Genomic DNA, 15,234 nt, shown 5'->3' with positions numbered 1-15,234 from the left:
ATGACCAAAGAGCAGTAAGGTGTAGCACCCTGCAGTGTCCCCCCAAGCACAGGGACCAGGGTGGCTGCCTCAGTTACCCTACCCAAAGGATGGGCTTAGCTCAGTTTAGAAACTTTAAAAATATGTTTTGGCAGAGTTGCGAATGTTTGATTAGGCAACTTTTCGCAAGGTTGGTAAGGGAAAATATTGAAGCACGAGAACCACAAAAAAGAGCAAAATAAATAAATTGTCCTTCCAAATTACATCTTTGTACACTGTCTTGATCTAACTGATTGCAGCGTGAAAAGCATTGGTTGACCAAATATCAGATTTAATTGATATGAGTAATAAATAGCAACAACTAAAACATTGATCTTGGGACTTCATCTTTTCAAACAGGCCGTGACTGCTTAACAGAGATACAACTAAACTGCTCAAAAAAATTAAAAGGAACACTTTGAAAACTCAAAGTAACTCAATGGGTAAAAAACTCATGCTGGATATTTATACTGATATGGACTGGGTAATGTGTTAGGAAACGAAAGGATGCCACATCGTTTGATGGAAATGAAAATTATCAACCTACAGAGGGCTGAATTCAAAGACACCCCTAAAATTAAAGTGAAAAAATGATGTGGCAGGCTCGTCCATTTTGCTGAAATTTCATTGCAGCGACTCAAAATCATACTCCGTAGTTTGTATGCTGCAAGGGCATGCTCCTAACAAGATGACGGATGGTATCCTGGGGGATCTCAGAAGATGTCTGGAAAATTGTGTTATGGCCAGCATCCTGGAGTCGCTTTTTCTCTGTTGCTGGTGACACTGGTATTTGGTGAGTATTTAGGGAAGAAGACAGCTGAGAACCTGTGAGGCATTTCCTTCTCAAACTACAGATTCGGATGTCCATCCTGGTCAGATTCAGTTTACCTCTTCTCTCAAGATGGTAATAGACTCCTTTGTATGAAATCTTCAGTTTCCTGGCAATCTGTCAAATGGAATAGCAATAGGCTGACAGGTTTCTTGAAAACGCTGTTTCATTTTGGCCATTTTTTAACCTAGAACTGAACTTTAGGAATGCCAGTACCTTGCAACCTGGGTGAACAGAATAACAGGCTTCAGTGGTGCTAATGCAATGACAAAGGTTTCTCTAATAGCCAATCAGCATTCATACATAAATAATTAAGGATAAACTCTAGGATTTTATCTTTGGGAAACTAAAGGAGTTGCTGCTGAAGATGGAGCTTTGCCTCCATATGTGAAATCAGTAATTTCAAGCAGTAATAGCCATTTTAAACACTAGTACTGCCTAGGGCGTGTTTTTAAATCAATTTAATGGTATTTCGATAATAAAAGGTACTGATTTCTATCAAAAACATGAACATTTCTGGGAGACCCCAAAACCTGTACTGTAGTTATGGTAAAAGAAACAAACACAGTCAGAGGAACCAACTAAAGGGCACAGTGCCACTCACTTAGTATTGTACATGGCCTTCAGCATTTGAATTTTCAAGGAACACGCAGAAATAACTGAAGGTGATGAACTGTCTGATGGAAGCATGGGTTGTGAAAAAAATTTGAGGCTTACAGCCAGTATTTCCTCATCGTTTAATGAGACATTGGAGGCAATCAGACTAACCAGCAGAAAATATACTGGTTTAGCGCTGTGCAGTTTTAAGACTGTGGTCTTCTAAGTTTATCTGAGGATCAAAAGAATAAGCAGAGAAGGAGCAACAAAGTGCATGTTTTGTAATTTGACTCCAGACTTTTTTGGAATAATTGTTGGTCTAGGGACTTACCTATAGATGGAACCATAAATGCGCCTTGGTTAAAAAAGGTGACAGAGGCAACATCTTTTTTTCATGGAAATGGAAGAGGAAGGCACTGGCCTAAGAGAGTCCTGGTGGCCTGATGGAACAAGACAGTAAGGCCTGTGGCGCAAACACTGGTATCCCATTGTTTCATTTCATGCTGCTCTGTTTGCCCATTTTGTAATGCTCCCTTTTCATTTTACAATTGAAGTTTTTGTTAATATTATATAATCTTGGCCTATTTCAGTTAGAATTCAAGATTACAAAAGTATAACTTTGTTATGAAGGCTGTATAAAGTTCAGCCAAAAGAAAGTTACCTTAGATGGACTAAGAAATAAAGATAGTTTGAATGAGAGAGACAAAAATTAGTCAAAAAACAGGCGTTTGTTGAACACAGCAAAACAGCATTAATGCCAAAACCACAAAACGTTATCCAAAAGTCAATGTCTAAACACTCGTTCCCTTATATGATTCCTTTTCCTGACTCCTAATAGAAAACACTCGAGGGAAAAAAAAAAGTTGTCTACAAGGTAAGCAAGCCACCGATATTTTCAACAAGAGTGTAGTGATGTCTGACGCCGCAGTGCTAGCAACGACATGACTGGCAATGGAAAGTCATTGTTAACAACAATAAAGTGGAACAACGTGCAACAAAACAAAAAGGCAGGAAATGTCACTGTCATAATGATAACAAAATATTAACAATGGGAAAAAAATAGTCCAAAACATTAAAATCATGTAGATGAGATCCTAATGGATTAAAAACTCATCATTTCTACAGATTTATTAGCTTATTTACCCTGAATGTCAAGTACATGTTATTTCTTTATGCAAAATGTAACTAAAACAATAAATGCAAGTTACTGACAGAGAATTCAGCAGCCAGGCTTCATTTCTAATTGACAATAACTAATATGACTGCGTAGCACTGCCACATTAATAAAATGAATATGTTTTTCTGCTGTCCATCGGGTCTTGTGGGGATTGTACTTACAGACTGAAATTGACAGTGGTGCTCCAGAGGTGGGACTTCCGGTTTCCTTTTTTTAATTTTCGGGGAGCAATTTGCATAATTTGTGTCATTTTCAAGGGAGAGAAGTCAGCCAAGAAGAGGACGGGGAAAATCGAACGAAGCAGATCAACATCTGCCCGGGCCATGAGAAGAAAGTCCTGGAGCTTCTAAAGTCAGGACGGTTAGGTGGACGTCGGTAATTCTTTTTTGACTAGTGAATTAGGCGTTCCGCTATTTCCCACGGACTCGGGTGAGCCCCTCGAAGACCTTACTGTTCTTTATCATGGCGCAGACTGACTGTATAGCTTTTACTGTGAAGATTTTTCGCTGCTAGGAGTCAGCATCTATTAGTACTCTTCGTTTTACCTGCTGCCCACAGGAGCTGGAACTGTGGACTTACTTATAAGCTCTGGAAGTGGAACTTCGGGAGGGATTTTCTTATTGTACATAAATATATTTTTGTATCGTCACATATAAGGGTATTTTTGGGTTGAGAGGGGCAGATGGAAGAGATTGTTATGTTTTTTTCTCCTCTCTTTTCTATGATGTAATATATTCCTCATGTGTTTATGGATATTGAACACTAGTCTTTTTTTTGTCTCAGACTATAAATCCTCCGACATCAGGTTTGACTGAACATTTTAAAATAAGGTGTGTACGGGGGGCTCTACAGGATGTGATATTGGCCTATGCGTTTTATCATCTGCCACAAATTAGGACAGGTTAGCGGTAACGATGGTCTCGTGTCAGTGTGGCAGGCCAAATTGTTACAACTGCATCTGATTGTCAAAGCCTAACATTGCTTAGGAAATTAGTTGTGCTGTTTACAGATTGGCTTGTATGAGTGTCAGTATGTGCCTGACTGAGCCCTGAGATGTACTGCCTTGTGCCCACTCCCTACAGAATTGGCTTCATTGTGTTTGACAACGTTATGTTATGGTTTACTTTGTTATGTTACTCTCTTGATTTCCATCTCCGTGTCACTTTAGGCTGCACTTTCTTACAGTTCTCTTACTGTCTTTTACCATTTTGATAAAATTGTATTTTTCTGCTTTTGCTGTGTCATGTGCCAAAGCTGTTTCTAAGCACAGAATACCAGTTAGCCAATGTTTTGGTTAAATTTATATAAGTTTTAGTTTTTTTTTCTCAAACCCATATATAACACGAGTATCCTGTCAACTTTCTTGTTCTGTTTGCAGTGACCTAAGAGGCAATGCCTTCAACTGTGACTGTAAAATGAAGTGGTTGGTGGAATGGATGTACAACACCAATGCTACTGTGGATCAGATCAGTTGTGCCGGACCGCCAGCCTATCAGGGTAAAAAAATCAATGACCTGCTGCCACAGTCATTCGACTGCATAACAACAGGTAATTAATTGGCAGTGCTTTTTTGGAACCATATTCCCAACTGCCTGCATAGTACATTGTTGTTATTAAAATTTCCTGCATCACTTAAAAAGCAGAAATGGACAAAGTGTAAGTAGAATATTGTATATTGAATTTTTAACTTTAATTGGACGGAAAACATCATTCTAAAAAGTTACTAGTACTATTCTGGAACCAAATGGGAAAAATGGGCATGCAGACAGCAGAAGATAAGGCACACTGGCATTCACTTATAGCCCAAGAATCTAGCTCCACTTTTACAGTGAGCTGTAACCACCCAAATCACTTCCTCGCCTGCCACCTCTTCCTCCTATGTGTCTTATGACTGTGCACATCTTCTAAGCCAGTTACACACAGGAGAACACTGTCAGGAAAATAAAGCAAATAACACAGACGGAAATGCAGAGTTAACCACATGGATGGACCACATTAAGCACCCAAAACCATATTACAAATGTATCAGCTGTGTCTGTTTGCTGCTTACAGCTTTATTTAAGGATATCTCCATAAATAAAAGATTCTGCCTGCCATACTGCTTTAGCACTACAGTCTGTTCTTTGTTGTCCAGTGCTTCATTTAGGGGTGACCCCAGATACTTTGGCTGTCATCTGGCTCTGGTATCACAGTCTGCAAATGGCACTCCTCTTTTTCCTTTGGTGTTGTGGACCTTCTCTCAGATGCTTCTGCCTGTGACATGTTAATCAGGCAGTCAAGGTGCAGATGGTGAGCAGTCCTCCTGTTTGCCTTGAGAGCACATCCACTCTGTCACCTTTCTGCAGTGAGATGCTCTCCTTCAGGTCAGTAGGTGTCCCAGTCCAGCTGTTGCTCCCTGTGGCACCTGGCAATTCTCTTTATATAGTAGTGTCATTCATATAAACAGGAGTCAACTAATAGGGAATTAGTCAGATGTGGCCATGGGAGACTGCAGGCCTCCAGGGCAGGAATTTGGTTTCCCTGCTCTACCACATATAAGAGTCTTGTGAAATGTAGGAATTGTTTCCATCACTTTAATTTTGATGAAAATATTGAGGTTTTATCAACGATTCATATGCATTATCCCAAACAAAACAATTAGAAAGAAGGGTAGCAGACCAGTAGACAGGAAGACAACACTCATGTTCTGACGAGAAAGCCATTATTTAACTAAACTTGTGAGTCAAAGGAAAGCCCGCATGTCTCTTGTAGAATCATATTAGGGATCGGTAAACACACAAAGATCAGGACTGGCCTGCCTCAATGGGGTCTTAAACAGGAGCTCTTCTGTTGTTCCCAGTCAGGCAGGTTTACCTTCCTTAGTAACAGAAGCCTTGTCTCCATCTATTGCTTCCTTTCATCAATTCCTTGATTTGTCCAAACTGCATATCCAACCCTCTACTTTGTGGGTGTCATCATGGTACCATTATGAGAGAGTCAGAAGAGAAGAAGTCTCGTATCACCCCTAAACATTTTGGTGCCTTTGGAAGTTGCCTTGATCTTCAGAAATGCATGTGAAGGTCTGCCTATTAATTTAATCTTGAAGGAATACTCCACTCAAAAAATGATATTGTGCTTGCAAGTTACTTAACCCATTTGGTTTGTAATGATGGCCGAGAGAAATGTTAATCTCATGTCTTCGTGGAGAACGGAGAGATCAGTTTCAGATAGAATAGGCGTCTATAGTGATCAACGCTGGACAACAGCAAACACTACCAAAACATTCTTCAAAAAAATCCTACGTCACTTGTGTCACATAATCCATTTATAATGTCACCCAGTTGTACACTCACAACACACAAAAGGCATGTATTTCTATAAAAATATTGTTAGATAAATACCTCCAGAAAATGAAAGTAGTCCACAACCTGAAGTCCATTCACATGAGATCACAGTTTTGAATTGTAGATGGGACTCTTGATCAGTAAATGAGAAGAGAGATGATTCTTCAATTCAAAAGCACAACGTTTTTCCCGGCCATCACTACAAACCACATGAGCTAAGTAACTTATTAAAAAGTATATTATTTATCAGTGGAGTATTTCTTTAAAATGTTATTTCCTGAGGGAAGAAACCAAAAAAGGATGAGAAAATGTAATCCAATATGGAGCAGTCCCTTATTACTGATCCTGCTTTACTTGATTGTGCACAAACACACTTCTGGTAGCAACCATGGCAGTGTTTTTGAAAAGAAATGTACTCAACAAAGTTAAGAAACAACTGCGCTGTTGGTCAAAAGTCTGCATCAATGAGTGGAGTCAGGTAAAGCAAACACTGGTATCCTACTGTTTCATTTCACACTGCTGTGTTTGCTCATTTTGGCTTTCTTGTAGGTCAGGGACTACTGGACCATAGATGAATCGATTAGATAAGCCTGTCTTCCGCCTACATGTTTTTCCTGTACTGTACTTTCTTTAAATCTGATCCCTATAAACCCAGCAGAATGGTTTACGACGCAAGACAAAAGTGGGTTTTTGTGAGGATATGGACTCTGATTTATCTCCATGGCCTCTCAGATCTCAAAAGGAAAGGTATCTGGGAGTGCGGGTGGCACTAAGCTAGGGCTGCCAAAAACTAATGTGCTCTGATATAGAGTAGGTGCATTGGTGCATTATGTGTCCACTCCCTCTATAAAGGCTTAGCCACTTGTAATGGAAGGAGGCCCACGTCCAACCTCAGAGTGCCTTATACGCCAAATATCAGATAACATATCTTTATTTTTATTAATTTAACGAGTCCAGGAGTCTATTCTATTCTTTGTTTCACTGACCTGCTTACACATGAAGGGTCAGAAGTTTTTACACCTCTATAGCTTTGACATTTTTTTCCAGATTTTAGCAAAAAATGACTTCACATTTATGATGGTTACACAGTTTGAGTAATTTTTATCTTTAAAATGTGTTTTCTGTCATTAATTACTTTGTGTCTTTCATTTTAACAAGATTTTATTTAGTATATAAGGAGGGTGTTTTTGTGATATATTGTATGAGGCGATGTTGAATTCACCATGGCCTGTTCTTTTATGTTTTTCAGAGTTTGCTTCCTACCAGTCTTTTAAATTTGAGTCTATCTCCGTTGACTCTTTCTCCTACATGAACGACGAGTATGTTGTGATTGCTCAGCCTTTCATTGGGAAGTGCAGCTTTCTGGAATGGGACCATGTTGAGACAGTCTTTAGGAATTATGACAACATTACAAGTAAGCAAAGTAATGGACCTGACAAAGCCTGATGTTTGCTGCATGTTGTGACTTCGCTGTTGATATGAAGAAATCAATTTCTTTTTACATTTTTAGAAGTCTGAAGTATGGTACAGTGGCTTGAATGCCCTACTGATGCCTAAAATGAGTTAATATGACCCTACAGAGAAAGCAGATGCTCTAGCCTGAGCACAAAACTACAAACTAAGCCAATCGATTCAGAAAGTATTAAGACCCCTCCACCTCCTTCACACTTTATTATGTTGTACGCTTAATTTTAAATGCATAAATTTGCTTTTTTTGTCCATCAATCTACACTCAATGACCTATAATGACATAATGAAAACCTGCTTTCAGAAAGGTTTACAAATTTATTGAAATAAAAAACTGAAATCTCTCTCTTATATAATTCAGTGCTTTGTAAATGTCCCTGTAGCAGCAATTACAGTTTTGAGTCTTCTTGGTTAAGTCTTTACAGGCTTTGCACAACGGGCCATTTATCTTATTCTTCCTGGCAGATCCTCTCAAGCTCTGATAGACTGGATGGGAAGTGTCTGCAAACTGCCATCCTCAGTTCTCTCCACAGATGTTCTATGGGGTTTAAGTTGGGGCTTTGGCTGGGCCATTCAATGACAGTCAGAGAATTGTCCCAAACCTACTCCAGCATTGTCTTAGGTGTGTGCCTTAGGTCATTGTCGTGCTGAAAGGTCTGAGGTTGCATGCACTCTGGTGCAGATTTTCTTTAAGGATCTCTTTGCATTTGGTTGCATTCATCCTTCCCCCTGATTCTGCCACTCAGAAGCAACCCCATAACATGATGCTGCCACCACCATGCTTCACTGCATGGATGGGGATGAGCCGTGCCTGGTCTTTACTAGAAGCAGTAACTGGAAGCTCTGCTAAAGAGTTCAGTTTTTGTTTCTTAAGACCAGAGTCCTTAAAATACCGTTTTGGTTTAATATTTAGCTGACATTTAAATATAAGCTACTTTGTCCTTTCCATTGCTTACCTCCTTGCTGTGCCTTGCTTAGCTCCTTCTTCTCAACCTTTTGTTAAATTGTTGCCTGTTTACCTCACCATACATGCACCCTGACATCTTCATTCATTTCTACTCAAATGCAATTTCTTGGAAAACTTTGTCTGAGCAGATCCTTGATGATCATTTTGAAGTCATTTAATATAACGTAATCTGTCAAAAAAAGTTCAAAATGTCAACAATGAAAAGACACAATTCTTCCATTGCATTTTAATACAGTAATGTTGGCATAGTAGTTCATGCTGGTGCCTTATGAGTTCAAAGCCCAGGCCTTTCACTGTCTCATTGAGGATAGCATGTACTCCCTGTGTCCATGTGGGGGTTTTCTGGAACCTTTATGTTCTTCCCACATCCCCAAAACATGATTTCTGGTGTACGCTTTCATTGTGACAGTGTTCGGTTCAGCCCAGTCTGGTGTAGTGATAAAGCGAGCACTTTTTCTCTGTCTTGGCCACAGAAATAGGTCTGGTGCCATGGGGAGCACAAATGGGTGTCATCTCCTCAAACAAACATCACAGGTATCTCCATTTCAGATAAAAAAAGATTTCTGAACCATTTTCTTATTTAACCTAGGCCCAAAAATTATTAGCACTTTGTTAGTGCTGCAATGGACTGGCACCTTGTCCAGAGTTTATTCCTGCCTTGCGTCCTATGCTAGCTGAGATAGGGTCCAGCACACCTCCGTGACCCTATTCAGGACTAAGTGGGTCACAAATTGACTGACTGACTTTGTTAGTGGTAGAATTATCTACGCTAACCCCAATCCCTAATTCATATCAAATGTGACATGTCGACACAGTGTCATTACTCATCCACACAAATCACATTGTCTACAGTACAAGGCTGCAAGCAGGAATAAAACTGCAGCTTTTGTGGTTTTTAAACAATTATTTTAACAATTATTTCTCAACATTTCTACATAGGTTATAGGGTATAGTGGATTAATGGTGATTTCATTCTACTAGGGGCCTCCGCCCTCTGCTTGTTTCACTCGCCCATCCCCGGGTTTGGTTAACCGGATATACGATTTAAAGAGATTGTTATTTTCATGGGAATTGTTACATATTCTTTCGATTCTATGTTGCATCGCTTGTCCGTGATCATAAATATAAATTGAATTGTGGTTTCTTCGAAATTAAACTTGTCGTAGCTTTAATTGTTGCAGGACCTCAGCTTCTCATAGCATTTGGTCCATTATTATGTAAATTTACGTTTTGAGCATTGAATGATATGATTGCCAAAATTTTATTGTAGACTCGGATATTTTGCCTTTAGTGTTCATGGATTTCACTTTCATCAAACACGAAATCTTTTAATTCTCGCGGTTACGCCTCTTCATTGGGAGTCTACACTACTTTTCCCTGATGGCAACACGAATTAGACGATCTACGAGTTTCCAACTTAAACTTTAAATCCTTACAATATCTACATACTTCTGACATATCACCTATGTACATATATTCGATCTCTTTTTGCCGTTCCGTTATTTCTCCGAGTAATAATTTCCATTTGTTTGTGCTAATGTGATCTTTACTTTCTTTTTTTTGATACTTTCAAATTTTATTACTTTCATAATCTCTAATCCACTCTGCATGTGCATCGCGGCAACATTTTTGAACCTCTTTATTAAGTCTTTTATTTCTGACCCCGATTGGACCTACATGGTTTTCGATTCCACATGGTCCGGGCTGATTATTATTTTCCTTATTTTCTGAATTTGCACACAGATTATTATTATTCTTTTGTGCATTCTTTTTTGCCTTCTTTTCTCTCCAATGCTTTTGGGTCTCTTTTCAACGCGCTGCTCTTTCTTCTTCGCTTAGTCGTTGACATGCCATCTAGAACGTATAAAATTTTTAAGAGCTGGGAGCACATGAAGTGTGTCTGCCAAAAGCATTCCAACAACTGAGAGGCTAGATGTCCGTGATCTTGTTTTAAATTGTTTGTAAGTAGGGCGTGACGTGCAAAAGTCACCGTTTCACGGGTCTTGCTTCCAAAGGTTGTAAAGTCTAGTCTCGCGTGACGTCAAAGTGTCTTTCCGAGAAGATCATGTCTCAACCCAAGATTCTTTTATTATAATAGAGAGATATTTTTTTAGTAAGTCAATTGAGTTTCCAATTCAGAGAGTTGTGGATTTTCCTTATATATCATTACCATGCTGAACATCTGATAAAAAGATTAATGTTGGAGAAAGATTTATCTGTATTAAATTTAATAAGGTTATTCAGTTAATTGATATTTAATTAAGATTTTGGTTTTATAATACCAAAACTTAGCATGGAATATTCATTTTTATTTCTTTGTTTATTGGAACTCAGATTAAAAGTAAAGTCTCTTTTGGGCTGTTCAATGGTTGCATTTCAACTGAAATGTCACCACACACCTGAGCATTTCAGATGCCCTCTACATATTTTTTCCAGGCACTGGTGCCGCACAGATGGCTATAATTAATTTCAGATGCCACCTGCCTCTTGCCAGGCTTACCACGGCCTGTTTTATTAAATACCAGAGGATGACCTGTTTCTGCATTGTCACAGTTAGTGCCGTATTGTCCCATTTTGTTTCAAATACAATAACTTTGCTATATTTTGGCAGATTTTCAATACCTTGGAATTGTTCCCATTTATTTTGATTCCAACTTTGACTTCATGATATATCTGAGGAATCCTCACACAATATACTTAACCTGAACTCGTCTGAAAATCTTTAATTATACATGAGGATGAGGATTTCATTCCATTAGTGATGTGACTTCAAAAGATAACAGGGTAAACTGGAGCCATGTTAGGTGGGGTGAATATTAGTGGGTACATTTCTTTGGATAATCTATTTTTATAGTTATCTTAGAAGGATGACAAGTTTTTTTACACTTTTATATTATAATGTTTTCTTGGTGATCAGTAATACACGTCCATTCATCTACTTATCAATTTTTAAATGCATTTAATTAAGTTCAGAGTTACAAGGGGACACAGCCTTTTCTGGCATAAGGAAGGCGCTAACCCTGAGTGGGGCACCATTTCCACACACTGGCATTCATTCTTATTTGGACATTTTAGAGTCTCCAGTTACCCTAACATGAAACTCTTTGAAGTTTAGGGGTTATATGAATACCCAGCCCACACAGAAATGGGCAGAACATGCAAACTTCATGCACACACTGACTGGACTGGGATCCATAAAGAAAACACTGTTTTTTATAAAGTGCACAATATGAACCTGCCTATGAAAGTGTATTATCACGGAAAGGCTTTGAGGTACACCGCTTTTTAAAATATATCATTTTTCTTATCCGTGCAGAACCTTTTTAATTTGAACCCACATTATAATGTCTAATTATGTTTTCTTCTAACCTTCAACAATATCTAAGATATGCAGCCCACAGTTTATTCTACTGTATATCATACTGCTGAATTAATTTTATTGGACTATCCTCCACCTCACTCACTGACCTAAGTAATACACTTTGTCATGTGCAAGCTAGAGATGTAGGCAATTAACTCAGCTTAATATTGCAATGTTCTAAATATTAATATACTATAATCTCATACTCCAAAGCAAAAGCAAATCAAGATGTCACAGTCCACATCTTACAACATGGTTGTGCTTGATGGTCAGTCTTCCAGGCATCTGTGGTCTCCCATCTTAACCTCTTATATGTTGCATGTGTATCTAAGTCATGATTGTGGTGGAAGACCCTGATCAGCTCATCATTTGACTTTATAAAGCTTATGATTAAGAGTCTACTTTGGAGTGGTGGCTATGAGGCTAGCAATGGTTGCCAGTTCAAATCCTGTAAACATCATAAGTGACTCTACTCTGTTGGTCCCTTGAGCAAGACTCTTAACCTGCAATTGCTCCATCCTGGGTATTACGTTAATCTGCATCCAGCCCTGCATGTAGGCTGGGGGTTGGTGGCAGAATTGGCACTCCAGCCACCATAAAAGCCTCACACTGTTCCACTCCATCTGAACTAGTGTGGTGCTGAGGTGTCACCCATCGCATAGCTGCACTCGGGTCCTAATCTGGGATCCTCAGTTGGTTTGCCATGTGGTAGACTGTCAGCAGGCTGCTTCTGTTTTTAAGCAACCAGCTTAATTCATTGTTCAGGCATTTGCCACTAACTTCAGATATTACAGATATATAAATGACATTTCATTATCGTCATTGATAAGCTTTAGCAAATTCTGTGTAGTATTTAATTTCTATTAGCATCACTCCTGAGTACTATCCTAGTCCTCATACCAAAGATTGACAGATGGCAGAAGCTACGCTGGCAGAACACAGCACCGCTGTCATTTTATGATCATTTTGCATAGCCATAGTTATATTGTTTATATAAACTGTGTCCATTGCTTGCCACATGAAGGTGTGTCAATTTTGGTCTCCCTATAAAAGATGAGGACATAACACTTCTGTTATCCTAGTGTTGGACCTTTTCCTAAATATAAACAAACTTATCTATAGCGCGAGGAAAGAGATATCAACCTTCACCCCTTGACCATGTCTTTGCCTGTTCTCTGATGGTTCTTTTCCATCCTGTGGTATGGCACTTAAAAATTCTCTAAGGTTCGTTTCTTCTTTAGTATTTTGGCACATGATTGTGGGTGGGGTGGTAGATGTAAAAGCACCCAACAACAGCAGTCAATTTCAGCTGTACACTGCAGAAACTACAATTGCTGGTATTTCTGGCATTAGATGTTATGAAACATTTGTGGTGGGTGAGATCAAGCCCACATCTACCAATGTCATATAATCTTTTTTTATTACATAATTCTGTTTTCTGCAGTTATACTAAGAATGTTGTCCAATCACTTTTATAAGAGATTAACACTGTATGAACATTAACTTATTTTAATCTTCTTCTGTAGGCACTTCTACAGTTGTCTGCAAGCCACTGGTCATAGACAACCAGCTCTTTGTCATCGTGGCTCAGCTATTTGGAGGTTCTCACATATATAAGAGAGACAACTCAGCAAACAAATTCATTAAAATTCAGGATATCGACATCCTTAAAATAAGAAAACCAAATGACGTGGAAACCTTTAAAATAGAGGGCGACTCATACTTTGTGATTGCAGACAGCTCAAAGGCCGGCTCAACCACTGTCTACCAGTGGTACGGAAATGGCTTTTATTCTCATCAGTCGCTCCACCCTTGGTACAGAGATACAGATGTGGAGTACTTGGAGATCTCCAACAAGCCTCACTTGATTCTGTCAAGCAGCTCACAGAGGCCTGTTATCTACCAGTGGAACAAAGCACAGAAGTTATTTGATCGGCGAACAGATATTCCGGAAATGGAAGATGTCTACGCTGTCAAGCATTTCAAAGTCAAAAATGAGTTGTATATCTGCTTGACCCGCTTTATCGGTGACTCCAAAGTAATGAGATGGGATGGTTCAATGTTTTTGGAAATACAAACAATGCCGTCCCGAGGGTCCATGGTTTTCCAGCCTTTCGCAGTAAATAACTGGCAGTATGCAATTCTTGGAAGTGACTATTCTTTTACCCAGGTTTATCGCTGGGACACAAAGAAAGGACAGTTTGTTAATTTCCAGGAGCTAAACATTCAGGCACCCCGTGCATTCTCTCTTGTTTCTATTGACAACCGAGAGTTTTTGATTGCATCAAGTTTTAAAGGAAAGACACAGATTTATGAACATCTTATAATTGACCTTAGCAATTAACATGCATCGATTGGACTTGTATTCACACAGCGGTTCACTGCACTGAATGGGAACGGACATGTTGATGGACTTTATGCATGAAAACCCCCCAATTATCCTATCAGGTGAATGCCTTGCTAGACGTCTCCAGTTTTCTTTTGTCTGTCATTATCTACAGTAGTGCTTTTACATACTCCTTCGTTTAAACAAAGGTCAGTGCTAACTCAGCCTTGCAAAGGAAAGCTGTAAATACCTGCTTAATCATACCGCTTGCTAAAGCAAAAAGAAATAAATTTAGAAATGTACTTTTTCAACTATTTATTAACCTATTTGGAAGAAGAAGAAAAAAACCTGCCAAATAAAATGTTTACATTTTTCTGTCTTTCCAGTTGTAAGCAAATTATTTCTAAAAAACAAAAAGCTTTTGTAAATATGAGGGACCATGCCAGCCAGATATTTCATACTAAAGTTACTGTTGCAATTTTAAACTCCATATATTTGTAAAAAAAAATAGCATATGTTGCAATGCAAACTTAGTTGTGCTTGGGGAAAAATGACAAATCTTGGCAACTTAAATTTGTATTGTTGCTTGTTTGTATGATCTGTATAGTAATTTACTCCAAATAAAAAAAATAATAAAACTTGAACCCATTTGTGTGGAAAAAGCAACCCTGGTTTGCTTTATAAATCTTCACTCCAGGTATATTCCTTACCGTTATAGCTGGAACCCAACATCTGAGGCATTCACGGTGTCTTTCTATAACAGGTAACTTTGACTGAGGATGTACAGAGTACAGATATGTAGGAGATGATGGTGTACCGCCAGCAAAGCTAACATTAGTATGGAGGCTGTCACGGCCAGTCTTTTTAACGCTATTACAGGCTAAAATTATCTGCTTATAGTGTATAGCAACATGTTCAAATTAATTATACTCTGGGCACTTTGAGTCAATTTGCATTTAAATACATGGGGTGTTCAATTATAAACAGGATTTTTCAGGCTCTGTTCTTGTAAATAGTGCAAGATAGACCTGACTCAATGGACAAACACACGCATATATGAACTTGTCGTTAGTAGTGCTAGCTCCTCTTTCCCCCTTCCTGTCAGTTGTAATCAACATGTCAGAGCAGGAGGTTCACAGTAGTGTTGCACAGCGCATTATTCTTCAATT

General features: G+C 38.8%; 1 protein-coding gene across 3 annotated transcripts in view; it reads left to right on the top strand.

Moving 5' to 3' along the window:
- Positions 1 to 14,709, top strand: part of lgi1b (leucine-rich, glioma inactivated 1b) — a 76,069-nt gene extending 61,360 nt beyond the window's left edge. For all 3 annotated transcript variants that reach the window (XM_039772179.1, XM_039772171.1, XM_039772185.1), the window contains 3 exons: positions 4,000 to 4,169; positions 7,194 to 7,358; positions 13,266 to 14,709. In XM_039772179.1, the coding sequence (XP_039628113.1) occupies positions 4,000 to 4,169; positions 7,194 to 7,358; positions 13,266 to 14,083 (1,153 nt within the window). In that variant the 3' untranslated portion in view covers positions 14,084 to 14,709. The remainder of the gene's footprint in view (positions 1 to 3,999; positions 4,170 to 7,193; positions 7,359 to 13,265) is intronic.
- Positions 14,710 to 15,234: the final 525 nt, after the last annotated feature.

The sequence above is a fragment of the Polypterus senegalus genome, chromosome 1 (assembly GCF_016835505.1).
Source record: "Polypterus senegalus isolate Bchr_013 chromosome 1, ASM1683550v1, whole genome shotgun sequence".
In the NCBI taxonomy this organism is placed as follows: Eukaryota; Metazoa; Chordata; class Cladistia; order Polypteriformes; family Polypteridae; genus Polypterus; species Polypterus senegalus.
The sequence above is the reverse complement of the archived record's forward strand: the minus strand, read 5'-3'. Positions and strand labels throughout refer to the sequence as shown.